Source organism: Engystomops pustulosus, chromosome 5, assembly GCF_040894005.1.
Source record: "Engystomops pustulosus chromosome 5, aEngPut4.maternal, whole genome shotgun sequence".
Taxonomy (NCBI): Eukaryota; Metazoa; Chordata; class Amphibia; order Anura; family Leptodactylidae; genus Engystomops; species Engystomops pustulosus.
Genome location: NC_092415.1, coordinates 208,080,626 through 208,104,654, shown reverse-complemented (window position 1 = coordinate 208,104,654; position 24,029 = coordinate 208,080,626). Strand labels below are relative to the sequence as shown.

The window sequence follows — 24,029 nt, the reverse complement described above, 5'->3', positions numbered from 1 at the left end:
CTGCCCTCCTCTCGCTGCTCCAGTGATGGCGGCGCCCTCGGTTGTCATGCCGCTGTCCTGCCGGTGGCTGTGGCGGGTGCAGAGGTTTCCGGTGCGGCCGCTGTGTACGGGAGGAGCGCGGGTGTATCCGCTCCGGGCAGAGGACAAGCAGTCGGCGGCGGCTGCCGGGGACATGGGGCCTGGTGAGAGCTCAGCCCCGCTCCGTGACCTACACGTCCCCGTCCTCTGCGGTACCGCACTGCGTCCTGTCATAGTGTGAGCACCGGAGCAAGGACATTGCCCGGACCCAGAGATAACCCCCCCCGTGTCCCTGCATTCACCTGCTGCACCCCATTGTGCCAGACCCCCAAATACCTTCTCTTGCCCTCCAAATACCGTATCTGTGCCCCTGCGTGCCCTCTCTCCCCCTCACACATACATGCCCCCCATTCCTCATAACCCCTCCTAACCCCCGTACCCCCCTTCCTCGCAACCCCCTCCATACCCCCGTGCCCCGCATTCCTCATAACCCCTCCTAACCCCCGTACCCCCCTTCCTCGCAACCCCCTCCATACCCCCGTGCCCCCCATTCCTCATAACCCCTCCTAACCCCCGTACCCCCCTTCCTCGCAACCCCCTCCATACCCCCGTGCCCCGCATTCCTCATAACCCCTCCTAACCCCCGTACCCCCCTTCCTCGCAACCCCCTCCATACCCCCGTGCCCCCCATTCCTCATAACCCCTCCTAACCCCCGTACCCCCCTTCCTCGCAACCCCCTCCATACCCCCGTGCCCCGCATTCCTCATAACCCCTCCTAACCCCCGTACCCCCCTTCCTCGCAACCCCCTCCATACCCCCGTGCTCCCCTCCCTTGTAACCCCCCATACCCCCGTGCTCCCCTCCCTTGTAACCCCCCATACCCCCGTGCTCCCCTCCCTTGTAACCCCCTCATACCCCCGTGCTCCCCTCCCTCGTAACCCCCCATACCCCCGTGCTCTCCTCCCTCGTAACCCCCCATACCCCCGTGCTCCCCTCCCTTGTAACCCCCTCATACCCCCGTGCTCCCCTCCCTTGTAACCCCCCCCATACCCCCGTGCTCCCCTCCCTTGTAACCCCCTCATACCCCCGTGCTCCCCTCCCTTGTAACCCCCTCATACCCCCGTGCTCCCCTCCCTTGTAACCCCCCCCATACCCCCGTGCTCCCCTCCCTTGTAACCCCCCCATACCCCCGTGCTCCCCTCCCTTGTAACCCCCCCATACCCCCGTGCTCCCCTCCCTCTTAACCACCCCATTCCCCCGTGCTCCCCTCCCTCGTAACCACCCCATACCCCCGTGCTCCCCTCCCTCGTAACCACCCCCCATACCCCCGTGCTCCCCTCCCTCGTAACCACCCCCCATATCCCCGTGCTCCCCTCCCTCGTAACCCCCCCGTGCTCCCCTCCCTCGTAACCCCCCCATATCCCCGTGCTCCCCTCCCTCGTAACCCCCCCATACCCCCGTGCCCCCTCCCCCGTAATCCTTGTCCCCCCACTTCCTTCCCCTTAACCCCCCCTGCCCTTCCTCCCACGCTCGCCCCTCCATCCTCTGTATTCGTCCCTTACACTCCCTGCTCCTTTTGATGGAACCTGATGGGTGTTGTAGTTCCCCTCTTCTTAGTTATTTTCCTCCCAGGTTTTCCCTTTTGTTGATTCCTCGTTACTTCCAGCATTTATCACTGACAACTCCTCTCCCTGCAGATATAAATCTACTGAAACAATTCCCTGCACCAAAGAACCTACTGCACAGAGTGATCAGCCAATCCCTGCGCACCTCACATGTGCAAGACAAGATCACCTACATCCACAGCGGGGGCGGAGCCAGGAAGGTGAGTATCACCTGTGCTGCAGAATAGCGAGTGCAGCTCTGGGGTATAATACAGGATGTAACTCAGGATCAGTACAGGATAAGTAATGCCATGTATGTACACAGTGACTGCAGCAGAATAGTGAGTGCAGCTCTGGGGTATAATACTGGATGTAACTCAGGATCAGTACAGGATAAGTAATGTCATGTATGTACACAGTGACTGCACCAGCAGCAGAATAGTGAGTGCAGCTCTGGAGTATAATACAGGATGTAACTCAGGATCAGTACAGGATAAGTAATGTCATGTATGTACACAGTGACTGCACCAGCAGCAGAATAGTGAGTGCAGCTCTGGGGTATAATACAGGATGTAACTCAGGATCAGTACAGGATAAGTAATGTCATGTATGTACACAGTGACTGCACCAGCAGCAGAATAGTGAGTGCAGCTCTGGGGTATAATACAGGATGTAACTCAGGATCAGTACAGGATAAGTAATGTCATGTATGTACACAGTGACTGCACCAGCAGCAGAATAGTGAGTGCAGCTCTGGAGTATAATACAGGATGTAACTCAGGATCATTACAGGATAAGTAATGACATGTATGTACACAGTGACTGCACCAGCAGCAGAATAGTGAGTGCAGCTCTGGGGTATAATACAGGATGTAACTCAGGATCAGTACAGGATAAGTAATGTCATGTATGTACACAGTGACTGCACCAGCAGCAGAATAGTGAGTGCAGCTCTGGGGTATAATACAGGATGTAACTCAGGATCAGTACAGGATAAGTAATGTCATGTATGTACACAGTGACTGCACCAGCAGCAGAATAGTGAGTGCAGCTCTGGGGTATAATACAGGATGTAACTCAGGATCAGTACAGGATAAGTAATGTCATGTATGTACACAGTGACTGCACCAGCAGCAGAATAGTGAGTGCAGCTCTGGGGTATAATACAGGATGTAACTCAGGATCAGTACAGGATAAGTAATGTCATGTATGTACACAGTGACTGCACCAGCAGCAGAATAGTGAGTGCAGCTCTGGAGTATAATACGGGATATATAATGTCATGTATGTCTGGTGACTGCTGGTTATTGTTGTGTCACTGATCTCTCTATTATTGTAGAAAGTTACTCTCCATCTAAAATGGCCCAGACATATAGAAGTAGAAGGATTTGGGGGTAAGAAGATTGATGCGGAGCGTCAGGCCGCTGCTCGGGCGTGTAAGATATTACAGGTGGGTGCATCTCCTCTGCCATCTAGTGGTCATCCTGAGAATGCAGCCGCTGATCTGCAGACACATGGGGGCACATTTACTTAGGGTGGCGCTGCACTTTTGTTGGACTGTGCGCGTTCTTCACGGCTAAAGTGTCTTGTACAGGTATTTAATAAGTGTCTGCGCTAAGATTAGGGGCGCGCCGGGGGACGATCCGACTGATTCGGACCAAGCGTTGTATTTAACTTGCAAATTGTGTTGCGCTCCATATGTTAAAGACGCACCACAAAAAGTTGGTGACATCTGTGGGACCAGAGGGGAGCGTCAGATTCATGGTTTCAGGTGAATCCCCGCGCGCTGCGTTATGCACGGACAGAGAAGTTTTAGTGCAGTTTCCTACTTTCTTAGTAAATGTGCCCCTCTGTGTTGGGTAGAATGTGCAGTGGGTTTTGGGTGGTCCTGTGATCAGTTCCATCTCTCTGCAGGATCTTGGCTTCTTGGGGTCCAATATTCCAGTGGAGAGAGTGGATGTGGGTGCAGCACCCATCGCCTCCCGCACACGGAGCAGGATGCACAGCCGGGAGTGCAGGTATAGCTATGTATGAAGGGAATCACCAGTGTCCTCTGCCCGGGACTTGCTGCATCTCATCAGTCACTGACTTTCTCCAGGGTGGACCCTATGGATGTGATGGGGGAAGACATGGAAGCGACATGTGCTCTGCGGGTCTTCTCCAACCCCAAACACCTGCTCTCCTCTGTCGTTCAGGTGGCCACCTCCTCCAACAGCAAGGTAGGTCCCTTGTGTGCAGATCACAATGTGGATGCCGGTCTGTGCTGCACTGCAGGACTGGATTGGAATTAGTCAGTGGCGCCCCCTTGTGGGCTGGTCCTCCCCATGCGGTTGTGTGTGTGGGCCGGGCCTCTCTCCCCCCCCCCCCCCCCCCGTGCCGCTGCCCGCATGTGCCGGGCCTCTCCCCCCCGTGCCGCTGCCCGCATGTGCCGGGCCTCTCCTCCCCGTGCCGCTGCCCGCATGTGCCGGGCCTCTCCTCCCCGTGCCGCTGCCCGCATGTGCCGGGCCTCTCCTCCCCGTGCCGCTGCCCGCATGTGCCGGGCCTCTCCCCCCCGTGCCGCTGCCCGCATGTGCCGGGCCTCTCCCCCCCCGTGCCGCTGCCCGCATGTGCCGGGCCTCTCCCCCCCGTGCCGCTGCCTGCATGTGCCGGGCCTCTCCCCCCCGTGCCGCTGCCCGCATGTGCCGGGCCTCTCCCCCCCGTGCCGCTGCCCGCATGTGCCGGGCCTCTCCCCCTGTGGTTACTTGGGCATCATCATTGTGTCTCTCCCTCAGGATTACATACATTACCAGCACATGGGAGGAAGAGTGAAGACCTGCCGCCTGACCCTGCACTGGCCTGAACCTATGACCTTTGTCGCTAGGGGGCAGCGCTGGGTTGAGGCTGAGAGGAAAGCGGCCGCCCTCGCCTGTCAGAGGCTGAAGGTAAGAGAGGAATAGTCTAATGTAACAGCGCCACCTATGGATGGCTTACTGTGAAAATAACCACACACTTTAGAGGGGTTGCCCAGAGATCTAAAAAAAATATGGCTCATTTCTTCCAAAAACAGCGCCACATCTGACCGTGGTCTGAGCCGGTATTGCAGCTCAGCCGCATAGAGATGAATGGAGCTTAGTGCAATATAACACTCTACCCGGGTTACTGAGAGAAGGCAGCCATGTGTATCAGGCTCTGCACAACCCCTTTAAGGGAACCTGTCACCAGATTTCACTTGATGACTCTCCCGAGGCCTCTTCCTGATCAGTCAGACTTCAGTTTGTTTAGCGCCTCTTTTTCACACACATAAAACGTGCGCAGGAAATAGACATAAGATTTATCTACATTGTATCATCGTCACGGGGGTTTCCCATGTCAGAGAATAAATGTTACTGATTGAATAATGTAAAGTTAAACAATTCTCCAATATACTGTCTGTATCAATTGCTCATGTATTCTAGATCTCTGCTTGCTGTCATTCTTTACAAAGTATCTAGAAATGTTTGCTTCCAGTGGACAGAAATCTGACAATGGTCACACGGGTGCGCGGCTCGTTATATATATATATGTCACACGGGTGCGCGGCTCGTTATATATATATATGTCACACGGGTGCACGGCTCGTTATATATATATATGTCACACGGGTGCACGGCTCGTTATATATATATATGTCACACGGGTGCACGGCTCGTTATATATATATATGTCACACGGGTGCACGGCTCGTTATATATATATATGTCACACGGGTGCGCGGCTCGTTATATATATATATGTCACACGGGTGCGCGGCTCGTTATATATATATATATGTCACACGGGTGCGCGGCTCGTTATATATATATATGTCACACGGGTGCGCGGCTCGTTATATATATATATGTCACACGGGTGCGCGGCTCGTTATATATATATATGTCACACGGGTGCGCGGCTCGTTATATATATATGTCACACGGGTGCGCGGCTCGTTATATATATATATGTCACACGGGTGCGCGGCTCGTTATATATATATATGTCACACGGGTGCGCGGCTCGTTATATATATATATGTCACACGGGTGCGCGGCTCGTTATATATATATATGTCACACGGGTGCGCGGCTCGTTATATATATATATGTCACACGGGTGCGCGGCTCGTTATATATATATATATGTCACACGGGTGCGCGGCTCGTTATGTATATATGTCACACAGCTGTGATTACTCTCTATGATAATAACGAAGCGTGCACCCGTGTGACAGATTTCTACTCACTGGAAGTAAACCTAGAAACTTTCTATAGAATCACAGCAAGCAGAGATCTAGAAAACCACAAGGAATTATTCATATAATTATCCACTGCAGACATCCCAGTCCCTCCTGACCCTGTACCATGTATCATCCATAACATGTCATATTATTACACTGCAGACATCCTGGCCCCTCCTGACCCTGTACCGTGTATCATCCATAACATGTGATATTATTACACTGCAGACACCCCAGCCCCTCCTGACCCTGTACCATGTATCATCCATAACATGTGATATTATTACACTGCAGACATCCCGGCCCCTCCTGACCCTGTACCATGTATCATCCATAACATGGGATATTATTACACTGCAGACATCCCGGCCCCTCCTGACCCTGTACCATGTATCATCCATAACATGTGATATATTACACTGCAGACATCCCGGCCCCTCCTGACCCTGTACCATGTATCATCCATAACATGTGATATTATTACACTGCAGACATCCCGGCCCCTCCTGACCCTGTACCATGTATCCTCCATAACATGTGATATTATTACACTGCAGACATCCCTGCCCCTCCTGACCCTGTACCATGTATCATCCATAACATGTGATATATTACACTGCAGACATCCCGGCCCCTCCTGACCCTGTACCATGTATCATCCATAACATGTGATATTATTACACTGCAGACATCCAGGTCCCTCCTGACCCTGTACCATGTATCATCCATAAGATGTGATATTATTACACTGCAGACATCCCGGCCCCTCCTGACCCTGTACCATGTATCCTCCATAACATGTGATATTATTACACTGCAGACATCCCGGCCCCTTCTGACCCTGTACCACGTATCATCCATAACATGTGATATTATTACACTGCAGACATCCCAGCCCCTCCTGACCCTGTACCATGTATCATCCATAACATGTGATATTATTACACTGCAGACATCCCAGCCCCTCCTGACCCTGTACCATGTATCATCCATAACATGTGATATTATTACACTGCAGACATCCCAGCCCCTCCTGACCCTGTACCATGTATCATCCATAACATGTGATATTATTACACTGCAGACATCCCAGCCCTTCCTGACCCTGTACCATGTATCATCCATAACATGTGATATTATTACACTGCAGACATCCCGGCCCCTCCTGACCCTGTACCATGTATCATCCATAACATGTGATATTATTACACTGCAGACATCCCGGCCCTCCTGACCCTGTACCATGTATCATCCATAACATGTGATATTATTACACTGCAGACATCCCAGCCCCTCCTGACCCTGTACCATGTATCATCCATAACATGTGATATTATTACACTGCAGACATCCCAGCCCCTCTGACCCTGTACCATGTATCATCCATAACATGTAATATTATTACACTGCAGACATCCCGGCCCCTCCTGACCCTGTACCATGTATCATCCATAACATGTGATATTATTACACTGCAGACATCCCAGCCCCTCTGACCCTGTACCATGTATCATCCATAACATGTGATATTATTACACTGCAGACATCCCGGCCCCTCCTGACCCTGTACCATGTATCATCCCTAACATGTGATATTATTACACTGCAGACATCCCAGCCCCTCCTGACCCTGTACCATGTATCATCCATAACATGTGATATTATTACACTGCAGACATCCCGGCCCCTCCTGACCCTGTACCATGTATCATCCATAACATGTGATATTATTACACTGCAGACATCCCAGCCCCTCCTGACCCTGTACCATGTATCATCCATAACATGTGATATTATTACACTGCAGACATCCCGGCCCCTCCTGACCCTGTACCATGTATCATCCATAACATGTGATATTATTACACTGCAGACATCCCGGCCCCTCCTGACCCTGTACCATGTATCAACCATAACATGTGATATTATTACACTGCAGACATCCCGGCCCCTCCTGACCCTGTACCATGTATCATCCATAACATGTGATATTATTACACTGCAGACATCCCGGCCCCTCCTGACCCTGTACCATGTATCATCCATAACATGTGATATTATTACACTGCAGACATCCCGGCCCCTCCTGACCCTGTACCATGTATCATCCATAACATGTGATATTATTACACTGCAGACATCCCGGCCCCTCCTGACCCTGTACCATGTATCATCCATAACATGTGATATTATTACACTGCAGACATCCCGGCCCCTCCTGACCCTGTACCATGTATCATCCATAACATGTGATATTATTACACTGCAGACATCCCGGCCCCTCCTGACCCTGTACCATGTATCATCCATAACATGTGATATTATTACACTGCAGACGTCCCGGCCCCTCCTGACCCTGTACCATGTATCATCCATAACATGTGATATTATTACACTGCAGACGTCCCTGCCCCTCCTGACCCTGTACCATGTATCATCCATAACATGTGATATTATTACACTGCAGACGTCCCGGCCCCTCCTGACCCTGTACCATGTATCATCCATAACATGTGATATTATTACACTGCAGACATCCCGGACCCTCCTGACCCTGTACCATGTATCATCCATAACATGTGATATTATTACACTGCAGACATCCCGGCCCCTCCTGACCCTGTACCATGTATCATCCATAACATGTGATATTATTACACTGCAGACATCCCGGCCCCTCCTGACCCTGTACCATGTATCATCCATAACATGTGATATTATTACACTGCAGACATCCCGGCCCCTCCTGACCCTGTACCATGTATCATCCATAACATGTGATATTATTACACTGCAGACATCCCGGCCCCTCCTGACCCTGTACCATGTATCATCCATAACATGTGATATTATTACACTGCAGACATCCCGGCCCCTCCTGACCCTGTACCATGTATCATCCATAACATGTGATATTATTACACTGCAGACATCCCGGACCCTCCTGACCCTGTACCATGTATCATCCATAACATGTGATATTATTACACTGCAGACATCCCGGACCCTCCTGACCCTGTACCATGTATCATCCATAACATGTGATATTATTACACTGCAGACATCCCGGACCCTCCTGACCCTGTACCATGTATCATCCATAACATGTGATATTATTACACTGCAGACATCCCGGCCCCTCCTGACCCTGTACCATGTATCATCCATAACATGTGATATTATTACACTGCAGACATCCCTCCCCCTCCTGACCCTGTACCATGTATCATCCATAACATGTGATATTATTACACTGCAGACATCCCGGACCCTCCTGACCCTGTACCATGTATCAACCATAACATGTGATATTATTACACTGCAGACATCCCGGCCCCTCCTGACCCTGTACCATGTATCATCCATAACATGTGATATTATTACACTGCAGACATCCCGGCCCCTCCTGACCCTGTACCATGTATCATCCATAACATGTGATATTATTACACTGCAGACATCCCGGCCCCTCCTGACCCTGTACCATGTATCATCCATAACATGTGATATTATTACACTGCAGACATCCCGGCCCCTCCTGACCCTGTACCATGTATCATCCATAACATGTGATATTATTACACTGCAGACATCCCGGCCCCTCCTGACCCTGTACCATGTATCATCCATAACATGTGATATTATTACACTGCAGACATCCCGGCCCCTCCTGACCCTGTACCATGTATCATCCATAACATGTGATATTATTACACTGCAGACATCCCGGCCCCTCCTGACCCTGTACCATGTATCATCCATAACATGTGATATTATTACACTGCAGACATCCCAGCCCCTCCTGACCCTGTACCATGTATCATCCATAACATGTGATATTATTACACTGCAGACATCCCAGCCCCTCCTGACCCTGTACCATGTATCATCCATAACATGTGATATTATTACACTGCAGACATCCAGGTCCCTCCTGACCCTGTACCATGTATCATCCATAACATGTGATATTATTACACTGCAGACATCCTGGCCCCTCCTGATCCTGTACCATGTATCATCCATAACATGTGATATTATTACACTGCAGATATCCCGGCCCCTCCTGACCCTGTACCATGTATCATCCATAACATGTGATATTATTACACTGCAGACATCCCGGCCCCTCCTGACCCTGTCTGAATTTGGTTGCAAGTGTTTTCTGTTCATCTGATTCCAACTCCTTATTTTTAGGATCTGGGCCTCCTGGACCCCCACAACAGACCCCTCACTAACGTCATGTACAACATGTCCTCGGTGCAGAAATTTCAGGAACAGCAGCGACAAGCAAAGAGGTTCGAGGTCCCGGAGCATCTGCTGCAGAGGATGGAGGAATATTTTTGTCAGGTGCGTCTGAATTGGGGGGTGGGGTTGAGGGTCTATTTTTTGTGTTTGCAGATTTTCACCCTGGTTTATGTCTTTTACTCTGGTCACTTCCAGAGCTGCTTTCCAAATCCTCACGTAGACATCAGAATTGTCATTGCAGCTTTATATGTGACTAGAGTACAAGACATGATGCGCAGAATGACAGATTGTCATCATTTTAAGGCGACTAAAGCTGATTTTGTGTTTTCAGTTTCCCATAGAGGCGAGCACTGAATCCTGGTACCAAGAGGCCTATGAGGAGACCCCGGACATGGAGGAGACCTCTGATTTCTCAGATCCGATCACAGGTCGCCGCTACTGCCCCTTGTCTGAGGCCGAAGCGTCTCGCCTCAGCCGCTCGCTGGAGGAAAGGTGGGACAACACTGTCCCCCTGCAGGACCTACCTGCGGACCGCCATCGTGAGGTCATCCTCTCCGCTATCAAGCAGCACCAGGTGGTGGTGATCGCCGGGGACACCGGATGCGGCAAGACCACCCGCATCCCCCGCTACATCATGGAAGACGCCATCCTGAGCGGGCACGGGGCCCACTGTAACATGGTAATCACCCAGCCCCGCAGGATCAGCGCCGTGTCCGTGGCACATCGGGTAGGCCAAGAATTGGGACCGCACCTCCGGCGTAACGTGGGCTATCAGGTCAGACTGGAGAGCAATCTGCCACCACGAGGGGGCGCTCTTCTCTTCTGCACGGTGGGGGTGCTGCTGAAGAAGCTGCAGACCAACCCCACGATGGAGGGGGTGAGCCACGTGGTGGTGGACGAGGTCCACGAGCGCGACGTCAACACGGACTTCCTCCTCATCCTCCTCAAGCAGGTCCTAGACGTGAACCCCGACATCAAGGTCATCCTGATGAGCGCCACCGGCGACAACCAGCGCATATCCCACTACTTTGGGGACTGCCCCATTGTCAGGGTCCCGGGGTTCATGTACCCTGTAAAGGAGCATTATCTGGAAGACTTATTGCCCCGGCTGTCAAGAACTTACCCGAAACCAGAGGTAAGTGCACAACCTCCCCATACAGGGCAGCTGTGGAATAACCTACCCCTCCCTCTCTAATTTACCCCGGCCCCTCCCTCCCTCTCTCCCTCTCTAATTTACCCCGGCCCCTCCCTCCCTCTCTCTCTCTCTAATTTACCCCGGCCCCTCCCTCCCTCTCTCTAATTTACCCCGGCCCCTCCCTCCCTCTCTCTAATTTACCCCGGCCCCTCCCTCCCTCTCTCTAATTTACCCCGGCCCCTCCCTCCCTCCTCTCTAATTTACCCCGGCCCCTCCCCCCCTCCTCTCTAATTTACCCCGGCCCCTCCCCCCTCCTCTCTAATTTACCCCGGCCCCTCCCCCCCTCCTCTCTAATTTACCCCGGCCCCTCCCCCCCTCCTCTCTAATTTACCCCGGCCCCTCCCCCCCTCCTCTCTAATTTACCCCGTCCCCTCCCTGGATGTTATGTTAACCTCTATTGGGCAGCGAGGAGGAAACCTTCCCTCAGGCGGTCACTGACCTTTATGGGGCAGCGGCGAGTTCCTCTAAGTTTGGTTCTGTTCAGGATGTGAGGGTCCAGTGGCTGAATTCCTGGTACCTCCAGACTGTGGACCTCCTTTTCCTTAATTTTTCTTCTTTTGTTTTCAGTCCATTGAAGACTGTTCCCCTAATCTGGATCTGGTCACCGATGTCATCCTCCACTTTGACAAGTGCGGCCCCCCAGGTGAGCGATTGTAGGGGCCGGACCCCTGGTTTTAGAGTGGGGAAACCCTGGAGGGGAGGGTGCGGCTCTGAAGGACCATGTTCTCGTTGGGTGATGGGGACTGGGCACATTTTGATGACCTTTGTCCCTCTGTAGGGGGAATCCTCTGCTTCCTTCCCGGATGGCAGGAGATCCGACGCGTCCAAGAGAGTCTTCAGGAGCAACTGGCGCATAGCAGCGGGCAGCACCTGATCCTACCAGGTGGGTGGGAGGTCCTAGTGGTTCTCTGCTGCCCCCATGTGGTAGGGTGGGAACTGCAGGATCAGACTACACAGGGTTTGTTTGTAGTCTGTGTCCATGGAGACACATGGCTAAACGTATTAGCTGTATACATGGTAACCAAGTACGTTTGTATCTTCACAGTCCACTCCAACGTCCCCCTGACGAACCAGCAGGCCATATTCGAGCGCCCTCCCCCCGGTGTCCGTAAAATCGTCCTGGCTACAAACATCGCAGAAACCTCAGTGACCATCGATGACATTGTACATGTAGTGGACACGGGGATGCACAAAGAGCAGAGATACGACCTCAGGACAAAGGTACCACCTTGTGTTCCAGGGGTCGTACTGGGGGCGAGGTCAGGGGTTGTACCGTGCGGAGGAGCATAGGGTGTTAATGGGGTATTTCCTGGTCTCTTAGGACAGTGCCGTACATTGTGTAGTGGCTGTACTGGGAATTGCAGCTCAGTTTCTACCAGCAGTATAACAGCGCCCCTTATGGCCAGTCCTGGTAATGCTGTTCCCTTATACTGATCTTCTGCAGGTCTCGTGTCTGGAGACGACTTGGGTGTCTAAGTCCAACGTGACCCAGAGACGCGGGCGAGCCGGGCGCTGCCAGCCGGGCTTCTCCTACCACCTGTTCAGCCGCGAGCAGCACCAGGCCATGTCCTCCTTCCAGGTGGCCGAGATTCTGCGGACTCCACTGGAGAACCTGGTGGTCCAGGCCAAGATCCACACCCCGGAGATGACGGTGAGATGGCGGCCTGTCATGCCCCCTGCGCCCCCTGCGCCTTCCTCATGATGTGGGTTCATTGTTTGTCTTGGGTTTTAGGCGTTGGAGTTCCTGTCACAAGCCCTGGAGAGCCCCGAGCGCCGCGCAATCCTGGACGCCGTGCGATTCCTGCAGGAGATCAGTAAGTGACGGGTCACAACCCAGAGGAACCCCCTACACCAGGGGGACATTATCATAAGCCCCGCACCCCAGCCTCCTCCTTTCCTCTCCTCCTTCCACCCGTCCAGGCTCCTCATTCCCTTTTCCAGGCTCCTCCTTTCTTCTCCTCCCCCATCCAGGCTCCTCCTTTCTTTCCCTCCTCCCACTCACTGGCTCCTCCTATTATCCCCCTCTTGGCCCCTCCCACTGCCCGACTCCTCCCATTCTTTGCCATTTTGACTCCTCCCACTCACTGGCTCCTCCTATTCTCCCCTCTTGGCTCCTCCCACTCCCTGGCTTCCCCTATTATCCCTCTTGGCTCCTCCCACTCCCTGGCTCCCCCTATTCTCCCCTCTTGGCTCCTCCCACTCTGTATCCTCCCACCCCAGGCTCCTCCTTCCCTCTCCCCTCCCTCCTGGCTCCTCCCCCTACTCTGTTGTGCGGTTCTCTATAAACCTGCACATATTAGCATATCTCCGACCCCCGATGTTGTGGTGCAGAGGTCCTGGATGAGAACGAGGAGCTGACGTTACTGGGTGAGCGGGTGGCGAGCGTCTCCACGGACCCGAGTCTGGGGAAAGCCATCGTCCTGGCGTCCATATACCGCTGCCTGCACCCGCTGCTGGTCATCGTCGCCTGCCTGACCAAGGACCCTTTCCTTGGCGGAGTGATGAACAGGTCAGAGGTCAACAAGGTGAGGAGAGCCTTAGAGGAGCAGTAACGCCCTCTGCTGGTGGGCGGGAGACACTGCAGGATACTTGTGGGTTCCCAGGTACTATCCATAGGGTTCTGTGTGGTCACGTGTTGCTGTCCCCGTGTTCTCTCATGTTCTGTGCGGTCACTTGTTGCTGTCTCCGTGTTCTCTCATGTTCTGTGCGGTCACTTGTTGCTGTCTCCGTGTTCTCTCATGTTCTGTGGGGTCACGTGTTGCTGTCCCCGTGTTCTCTCATGTTCTGTGCGGTCACTTGTTGCTGTCCCCGTGTTCTCTCATGTTCTGTGCGGTCACGTGTTGCTTTCTCCGTGTTCCCTCATGTTCTGTGCGGTCACGTGTTGCTGTCTCCGTGTTCTGTGTGGTCACGTGTTGCTGTCCCCGTGTTCTCTCATGTTCTGTGGGGTCACGTGTTGCTGTCCCCGTGTTCCCTCATGTTCTGTGCGGTCACGTGTTGCTGTCTCCGTGTTCTGTGTGGTCACGTGTTGCTGTCCCCGTGTTCTCTCATGTTCTGTGCGGTCACGTGTTGCTGTCCCCGTGTTCTCTCATGTTCTGTGCGGTCACGTGTTGCTGTCCCCGTGTTCTCTCATGTTCTGTGCGGTCACGTGTTGCTGTCCCCGTGTTCTCTCATGTTCTGTGGGGTCACGTGTTGCTGTCCCCGTGTTCTCTCATGTTCTGTGTGGTCACGTGTTGCTGTCCCCGTGTTCTCTCATGTTCTGTGCGGTCACGTGTTGCTGTCCCCATGTTCTCTCATGTTCTGTGCGGTCACTTGTTGCTGTCCCCGTGTTCTGTGCGGTCACTTGTTGCTGTCCCCATGTTCTCTCATGTTCTGTGGGGTCACGTGTTGCTGTCCCCGTGTTCTCTCATGTTCTGTGCGGTCACGTGTTGCTGTCCCCGTGTTCTGTGCGGTCACTTGTTGCTGTCCCCGTGTTCTCTCATGTGCTGTGCGGTCACGTGTTGCTGTCCCCGTGTTCTGTGCGGTCACGTGTTGCTGTCCCCGTGTTCTGTGCGGTCACGTGTTGCTGTCCCCGTGTTCTCTCATGTTCTGTGGAGTCACGTGTTGCTGTCCCCGTGTTCTCTCATGTTCTGTGGGGTCACGTGTTGCTGTCCCCGTGTTCTCTCATGTTCTGTGCGGTCACGTGTTGCTGTCCCCGTGTTCTGTGCGGTCACTTGTTGCTGTCCCCGTGTTCTCTCATGTGCTGTGGGGTCACGTGTTGCTGTCCCCGTGTTCTGTGCGGTCACGTGTTGCTGTCCCCGTGTTCTGTGCGGTCACGTGTTGCTGTCTCCGTGTTCTGTGCGGTCACGTGTTGCTGTCCCCGTGTTCTCTCATGTTCTGTGCGGTCACGTGTTGCTGTCCCCGTGTTCTCTCATGTTCTGTGCGGTCACGTGTTGCTGTCCCCGTGTTCTCTCATGTTCTGTGGAGTCACGTGTTGCTGTCCCCGTGTTCTCTCATGTTCTGTGCGGTCACGTGTTGCTGTCCCCGCGTTCTCTCATGTTCTGTGCGGTCACGTGTTGCTGTCCCCGTGTTCTCTCATGTTCTGTGGAGTCACGTGTTGCTGTCTCCGTGTTCTCTCATGTTCTGTGCGGTCACTTGTTGCTGTCCCCGTGTTCTCTCATGTTCTGTGGAGTCACGTGTTGCTGTCTCCGTGTTCTCTCATGTTCTGTGCGGTCACTTGTTGCTGTCCCCGTGTTCTCTCATGTTCTGTGCGGTCACTTGTTGCTGTCCCCGTGTTCTCTCATGTTCTGTGCGGTCACGTGTTGCTGTCTCCGTGTTCTGTGTGGTCACGTGTTGCTGTCCCCGTGTTCTCTCATGTTCTGTGGGGTCACGTGTTGCTGTCCCCGTGTTCTGTGCGGTCACGTGTTGCTGTCCCCGTGTTCTGTGCGGTCACGTGTTGCTGTCCCCGTGTTCTCTCATGTTCTGTGCGGTCACGTGTTGCTGTCCCCGTGTTCTCTCATGTTCTGTGGAGTCACGTGTTGCTGTCCCCGTGTTCTCTCATGTTCTGTGCGGTCACGTGTTGCTGTCCCCGCGTTCTCTCATGTTCTGTGCGGTCACGTGTTGCTGTCCCCGTGTTCTCTCATGTTCTGTGGAGTCACGTGTTGCTGTCCCCGTGTTCTCTCATGTTCTGTGGGGTCACGTGTTGCTGTCCCCGTGTTCTCTCATGTTCTGTGGGGTCACGTGTTGCTGTCCCCGTGTTCTCTCATGTTCTGTGGGGTCACGTGTTGCTGTCCCCGTGTTCTCTCATGTTCTGTGGGGTCACGTGTTGCTGTCCCCGTGTTCTCTCATGTTCTGTGGGGTCACGTGTTGCTGTCCCCGTGTTCTCTCATGTTCTGTGGGGTCACGTGTTGCTGTCCCCGTGTTCTCTCATGTTCTGTGGGGTCACGTGTTGCTGTCCCCGTGTTCTCTCATGTTCTGTGCGGTCACTTGTTGCTGTCTCCGTGTTCTCTCATGTTCTGTGCGGTCACTTGTTGCTGTCCCCGTGTTCTCTCATGTTCTGTGGAGTCACGTGTTGCTGTCCCCGTGTTCTCTCATGTTCTGTGGGGTCACGTGTTGCTGTCCCCGTGTTCTCTCATGTTCTGTGGGGTCACGTGTTGCTGTCCCCGTGTTCTCTCATGTTCTGTGGGGTCACGTGTTGCTGTCCCCGTGTTCTCTCATGTTCTGTGGGGTCACGTGTTGCTGTCCCCGTGTTCTCTCATGTTCTGTGCGGTCACTTGTTGCTGTCTCCGTGTTCTCTCATGTTCTGTGCGGTCACGTGTTGCTGTCTCCGTGTTCTGTGTGGTCACGTGTTGCTGTCCCCGTGTTCTCTCATGTTCTGTGGGGTCACGTGTTGCTGTCCCCGTGTTCTGTGCGGTCACTTGTTGCTGTCCCCGTGTTCTCTCATGTTCTGTGGGGTCACGTGTTGCTGTCCCCGTGTTCTCTCATGTTCTGTGCGGTCACGTGTTGCTGTCCCCGTGTTCTCTCATGTTCTGTGGGGTCACGTGTTGCTGTCCCCGTGTTCTCTCATGTTCTGTGCGGTCACGTGTTGCTGTCCCCGTGTTCTCTCATGTTCTGTGGGGTCACGTGTTGCTGTCCCCGTGTTCTCTCATGTTCTGTGCGGTCACGTGTTGCTGTCCCCGTGTTCTCTCATGTTCTGTGGGGTCACGTGTTGCTGTCCCCGTGTTCTCTCATGTTCTGTGGGGTCACGTGTTGCTGTCTCCGTGTTCTCTCATGTTCTGTGGGGTCACGTGTTGCTGTCCCCGTGTTCTCTCATGTTCTGTGGGGTCACGTGTTGCTGTCCCCGTGTTCTCTCATGTTCTGTGGGGTCACGTGTTGCTGTCCCCGTGTTCTCTCATGTTCTGTGGGGTCACGTGTTGCTGTCCCCGTGTTCTCTCATGTTCTGTGGGGTCACGTGTTGCTGTCCCCGTGTTCTCTCATGTTCTGTGGGGTCACGTGTTGCTGTCCCCGTGTTCTCTCATGTTCTGTGGGGTCACGTGTTGCTGTCCCCGTGTTCTCTCATGTTCTGTGGGGTCACGTGTTGCTGTCCCCGTGTTCTCTCATGTTCTGTGGGGTCACGTGTTGCTGTCCCCGTGTTCTCTCATGTTCTGTGCGGTCACGTGTTGCTGTCCCCGTGTTCTCTCATGTTCTGTGGGGTCACGTGTTGCTGTCCCCGTGTTCTCTCATGTTCTGTGCGGTCACTTGTTGCTGTCTCCGTGTTCTCTCATGTTCTGTGGGGTCACGTGTTGCTGTCCCCGTGTTCTGTGCGGTCACGTGTTGCTGTCCCCGTGTTCTGTGCGGTCACGTGTTGCTGTCCCCGTGTTCTCTCATGTTCTGTGCGGTCACGTGTTGCTGTCCCCGTGTTCTGTGTGGTCACGTGTTGCTGTCTCCGTGTTCTCTCATGTTCTGTGGGGTCCTGTGTGTTTGTCCCCGTGTTCTCTCATGTTCTGTGGGGTCACGTGTTGCTGTCCCCGTGTTCTCTCATGTTCTGTGCGGTCACGTGTTGCTGTCCCCGTGTTCTCTCATGTTCTGTGCGGTCACTTGTTGCTGTCCCCGTGTTCTCTCATGTTCTGTGGGGTCACGTGTTGCTGTCCCCGTGTTCTCTCATGTTCTGTGCGGTCACGTGTTGCTGTCCCCGTGTTCTCTCATGTTTTGTGCGGTCACGTGTTGCTGTCTCCGTGTTCTCTCATGTTCTGTGCGGTCACTTGTTGCTGTCCCCGTGTTCTCTCATGTTCTTTGGGGTCACGTGTTGCTGTCCCCGTGTTCTCTCATGTTCTGTGGGGTCACGTGTTGCTGTCCCCGTGTTCTCTCATGTTCTGTGGGGTCACGTGTTGCTGTCCCCGTGTTCTCTCATGTTCTGTGCGGTCACGTGTTGCTGTCCCCGTGTTCTCTCATGTTCTGTGTGGTCACGTGTTGCTGTCCCCGTGTTCTGTGCGGTCACGTGTTGCTGTCCCCATGTTCTCTCATGTTCTGTGGGGTCCTGTGTGTTTGTGCCCAGGTGAAGGAGCGGTTCAGTGCGGAGTCGTGTAGCGACCATTTGGCTTTCGTCCGGGTTTTCCAGGCCTGGAAGGAGATTCTGCGCATGGGGAGCGGCGCCTCCCGGGACGACTTCATAGAAGACAACGCGTTCTCCAGATCTGCCCTGCGCTTCATACAAGGTGAGGACTGGACCCCAGACCCCTCATCTGTGTCCTAGAGATGATTACTAGTGAGGACCACCCTAGTGCAGACCCTAGACCCCTCATCTGTGTCCCAGAGATGACTAGTGAGGACCACCCTAATGCTGACCCCAGACCCCTCATCTGTGTCCTAGAGATGACTAGTGAGGACCACCCTAGTGCTGACCCCAGACCCCTCATCTGTGTCCTAGAGATGACTAGTGAGGACCACCCTAATACTGACCCCAGACCCACATCTGTGTCCTAGAGATGACTAGTGAGGACCACCCTAGTGCAGACCCCAGACCCCTCATCTGTGTCCCAGAGATGACTAGTGAGGACCACCCTAGTGCAGACCCTAGACCCCTCATCTGTGTCCTAGAGATGACTAGTGAGGACCACCCTAATACTGACCCCAGACCCCTCATCTGTGTCCTAGAGATGACTAGTGAGGACCACCCTAATACTGTCCCCAGACTCCTCATCTGTGTCCCAGAGATGACTAGTGAGGACCACCCTAGTGCAGACCCCAGACCCCTCATCTGTGTCCCAGAGATGACTAGTGAGGACCACCCTAATACTGACCCCAGACCCCTCATCTGTGTCCTAGAGATGACTAGTGAGGACCACCCTAGTGCTGTCCCCAGACCCCTCATCTGTGTCCTAGAGATGACTAGTGAGGACCACCCTAATACTGACCCCAGACCCCTCATCTGTGTCCTAGAGATGACTAGTGAGGACCACCCTAGTGCTGACCCCAGACCCCTCATCTGTGTCCCAGAGATGACTAGTGTGGACCACCCTAATACTGTCCCCAGACCCCTCATCTGTGTCCTAGAGATGACTAGTGAGGACCACCCTAGTGCAGACCCTAGACCCCTCATATGTGTCCTAGAGATGACTAGTGAGGACCACCCTAATACTGACCCCAGACCCCTCATCTGTGTCCTAGAGATGACTAGTGAGGACCACCCTAATACTGACCCCAGACCCACATCTGTGTCCTAGAGATGACTAGTGAGGACCACCCTAGTGCAGACCCTAGACCCCTCATCTGTGTCCTAGAGATGACTAGTGAGGACCACCCTAGTGCAGACCCTAGACCCCTCATCTGTGTCCCAGAGATGACTAGTGAGGACCACCCTAGTGCAGACCCTAGACCCCTCATCTGTGTCCTAGAGATGACTAGTGAGGACCACCCTAGTGCAGACCCTAGACCCCTCATATGTGTCCTAGAGATGACTAGTGAGGACCACCCTAGTGCAGACCCTAGACCCCTCATCTGTGTCCCAGAGATGACTAGTGAGGACCACCCTAGTGCAGACCCTAGACCCCTCATCTGTGTCCTAGAGATGACTAGTGAGGACCACCCTAGTGCAGACCCTAGACCCCTCATCTGTGTCCTAGAGATGACTAGTGAGGACCACCCTAGTGCTGTCCCCAGACCCCTCATCTGTGTCCCAGAGATGACTAGTGAGGACCACCCTAGTGCTGTCCCCAGACCCCTCATCTGTGTCCTAGAGATGACTAGTGAGGACCACCTTAGTGCAGACCCTAGACCCCTCATCTGTGTCCTAGAGATGACTAGTGAGGACCACCCTAATACTGACCCCAGACCCCTCATCTGTGTCCTAGAGATGACTAGTGAGGACCACCCTAGTGCTGACCCCCCCCATTTGTGTCCTAGAGATGACTAGTGAGGACCACCCTAGTGCTGACCCCTCAGTGTCCTAGAGATGACTAGTGAGGACCACCCTAGTGCTGACCCCTCAGTGTCCTAGAGATGACGACTAGTGAGGACCACCCTAGTGCTGACCCCTCAGTGTCCTAGAGATGATGACTAGTGAGGACCACCCTAGTGCTGACCCCTCAGTGTCCTAGAGATGATGACTAGTGAGGACCACCCTAGTGCTGACCCCTCAGTGTCCTATAGATGACTAGTGAGGACCACCCTAGTGCTGACCCCTCAGTGTCCTAGAGATGATGACTAGTGAGGACCACCCTAGTGCAGACCCCTCAGTGTCCTAGAGATGATGACTAGTGAGGACCACCCTAGTGCAGACCCCTCAGTGTCCTAGAGATGATGACTAGTGAGGACCACCCTAGTGCTGACCCCTCAGTGTCCTAGAGATAACTAGTGAGGACCACCCTAGTGCTGACCCCCCCATTTGTGTCCTAGAGATGACTAGTGAGGACCACCCTAGTGCAGACCCCAGACCCCTCATCTGGGTCCTAGAGATGACTAGTGAGGACCACCCTAGTGCAGACCCCTCAGTGTCCTAGAGATGATGACTAGTGAGGACCACCCTAGTGCTGACCCCCCATCTGTGTCCTCCAGGCCTCATCACTCAGTTCTCGTCTAATGTGGAAGACGCCGCCCTGGTGGACGAGGCCAATGACTGCATGAACAGATCTGCCCTGTGCAACCAGCTGAGTGACCAGGAGGAGCTGGTGAAGGGGGTCCTACTGGCCGGCCTGTACCCCAGACTCATCCAGGTGTGAATGCAGGTCTATATGATGGGGCTCAGCCCTTCTGTCACGGACACGTCTTCATCCCGTGTCCCCTCTGTCCTGCAGGTGACACGTGGATCTGTGATTCGTGGCAAGTTCCGGCCCAATAGCATCACCTACAAGACCAAATCGGGGCCCGTTCTCCTGCACAAGAGCACCGTGAACAGGTGACTGCCGCCAGGGGCCCCCTAATATCACTCTGCCCCCCATCATATGAGAATAGTGAATCCTGCGCTCCTGATCACTGGGGGTCCCGGGAGTTAGACCCCCACCATATTGGAAATGACATGCTAACTTGGAACATCCCCTTTAAAAGACTGTATGCAAATGAGTCTGAGGGGCTGCAGGCTCCATAGGTGGTAATAGAGCATGGAGCCCCTCAGGCTCATTTGCATACAGTCTGTCATCCTGGTGTTAGGTGTCCTTTAATACTTGATGCATCCTGGGAGATATTTGGGTGTAACCTGTTTCCCTTGCAGGGAGGTGAAGAATTTCGGGATGCCCTGGCTCACCTACTTCCAGGCGGTGAAGTCGTCTGGTGCGGTGTTTGTACGGGACAGCTCCATGGTCCACCCACTGGCCGTGCTCTTACTGACGGACAGCACAGTCTCCGCTAGAGGTAAGTACCAAACCAAAGGAATGTATCCTCACACTGCTGTGCTCTGTGCTCTCTGCAAATGGGGTTTGGGGATAATGCCTGGAGAGAAGTGTAATCAGACCCTTGTGTATATGTTAGTAGCAGCAGGACTGTGATGTATACATTTATATTGCAGTATTGGAGCATCTGCACGTGGGGAGTTGTCTCACACTGCTGTGCTCTGTGCAGCCTGTGTTGGTAATTAGTAGCAGAAGGGATTGTAGCCCCTTTGCTTCTGCCACATCTATTACTCTGAGCGGAGGGGAGGCACAGAGCACAGCAGTGTTTTCACCTCATCCTGACCCCACTGAGGTGGCTTGTTCTTATCTTGCAGATAACGGAGACCAGATGGTGGTGGCTCTTTCGGACACGAACCTCCTGCGGCTGCAGAGTGACCGCCGGACCATCTCGCTGCTCAGTAACCTGCGCCTGGCCCTGACCCGCATGGTGGAGCGGAACCTGCAGGATCAGCTCCCTCCTCCGTCCCCGCAGGAGGAGGCGCAGTACTCGCAGCTGCTGTCCCTGCTGGTGGAGTTGCTGAACAGCACGGCCCTCTGCTTCAGCGCAGCCGACACAGCAGAGGAGTGAGGCTCCGGGGGAAATCCCTCCATGTTCTGCGTTTTATGCAGGGGCTGGGGGTCCGCGCACAAAGGATTTTGCACTTCTTGTTTATTGAAAAATACTGTAAATTTCTAATAAATTATGTTTTAGTTCCTCATTGAAGACCTCTGCTTGCTGTCAGTGATTGTGCTCACACTGCTGAGGGTGTGGACAATGTGCAAGGCTTGTGATTGCCTAAAAAAAAAACGCAGATGCGCCATTTTCTGTCTGGATTCATTTTTATGGCTTATGTGGTTTGAGCCTAATAACACATCCTCTTTATTCTATGGGGTCAGTTTATAGCTTCTCCGAGTGCATAGGGGTGTCCTCACACTGCTGTGCTCTGTGCAGCCAGTGTTATGTAATGTCCCTGGAGAGATGTGTAATCAGACCTCACACTGCTGTGCTCTGTGCAGCCAGTGTTATGTAATGTCCCTGGAGAGATGTGTAATTAGACCTTTGTGTATGTTAGTAGCAGCAGGACTGTGAAATATTGATCTATATTGCAGAATTGCAGCTTTTCCAAGTGCACTAGGGAAGGGGCGAGGGGTCCTCACACTGCTGTGCTCTGCATTGAACTCCCCTTCTGTGTAAAGCCGTGCCAGAGCATGTACAGGCAGTCCCCGGGTTACATACAAGATAGGGACTGTAGGTTTGTTCTTAAGTTGAATTTGTATGTAAGTCGAAACTGTATATTTTATCATTGTAGTTCCCGACAATTTTTTTTTTTGCCCCAGTGACAATTGGAGTTTCAAATTTTTTTGCTGTAATAGGACCAAGAATTATCAATAAAGCTTCATTGCAGACAATTTTAAGCTGATTATTGCAATCTGGGACTATTTTAAAGCATCCAGAGAGCTTCACCAGAGGTCACAGTGGGCAGAGGGGTCCGTCTGTAACTATGGGTTGTCTGTAAGTCGGGTGTCCTTAAGTAGGGGACCGCCTGTACTGTACTTGTCAGGGAGGTCGGACCCCAGTCCTTAGGCAAGATCCATGGTCTAGGATGGGAGGTCCTATGTGCAGCAGCAGCATCTGCTCCAGATTTTGGGTCCCCTCAGTCGGATGTTGGTCCGGTACTGCCCCCCACTACCTGCTGGTCACAGACAGGAGAACAGAGAGACGGACGCGGCTGCGGTCACATGGAGAAGCTTTTATTTGAACCTTTTACAATATACAGTTCCAGCAGGTGGAGGAGGGGACAGAGGAGAAGCCCAGGTTACAGGTCAAACAGTCACATGACACCGGACCCTCACATCCTTCTCCTACCCAGAGGATGAAGACAAGTCCTGATAAAGTGCTCAGCAAAATACAGAGACCAGGTACAAGGGGGCCGCAGTGCAGACCACCAGGGCGTGACAAGTCATAAACATATCATTCATCTAAAGGAACCGCAGACTGCGCCTGTTATGCATTGTCCCTGGAGAGATGTGTAATCAGACCTCACACTGCTGTGCTCTGTGCAGCCAGTGTTATGTATTGTCCCTGGAGAGATGTGTAATCAGACCTCACACCTCTGTGCTCTCTGCAGCCAGTATCATGTATTGTCCATGGAGAGATGTGTAATCAGACCTCACACTGCTGTGCTCTGTGCTCTCTGCAGCCAGTGTAATGTATTGTCCCTGGAGAGATGTGTAATCAGACCTCACACTGCTGTGCTCTGTGCTCTCTGCAGCCAGTGTTATGTATTGTCCCTGGAGAGATGTGTAATCAGACCTGACACTGCTGTGCTCTCTGCAGCCAGTGTTATGTACTGTCCCTGTGTATGTTAGTAGCAGCAGGACTGTGAAATGCACATTTATAGTCCAGGATTAG

The 24,029-nt window shown here is 53.2% G+C and overlaps 1 protein-coding gene across 1 annotated transcript; it reads left to right on the top strand.

Moving 5' to 3' along the window:
* Nucleotides 1-22,335, top strand: DHX30 (DExH-box helicase 30). The gene is made up of 19 exons (XM_072154470.1): nucleotides 1-182; nucleotides 1,717-1,844; nucleotides 2,963-3,073; nucleotides 3,538-3,641; nucleotides 3,722-3,842; nucleotides 4,395-4,544; nucleotides 10,055-10,207; nucleotides 10,437-11,240; nucleotides 11,868-11,943; nucleotides 12,079-12,183; nucleotides 12,346-12,521; nucleotides 12,745-12,951; nucleotides 13,033-13,114; nucleotides 13,632-13,825; nucleotides 18,310-18,469; nucleotides 20,808-20,965; nucleotides 21,047-21,147; nucleotides 21,460-21,599; nucleotides 21,952-22,335. Exons 1-19 carry the CDS (start codon nucleotides 26-28, stop codon nucleotides 22,203-22,205), a joined length of 3,381 nt encoding a protein of 1,126 aa, XP_072010571.1. The 5' UTR covers nucleotides 1-25; the 3' UTR covers nucleotides 22,206-22,335.
* The last annotated feature ends 1,694 nt before the right edge of the window (nucleotides 22,336-24,029 follow it).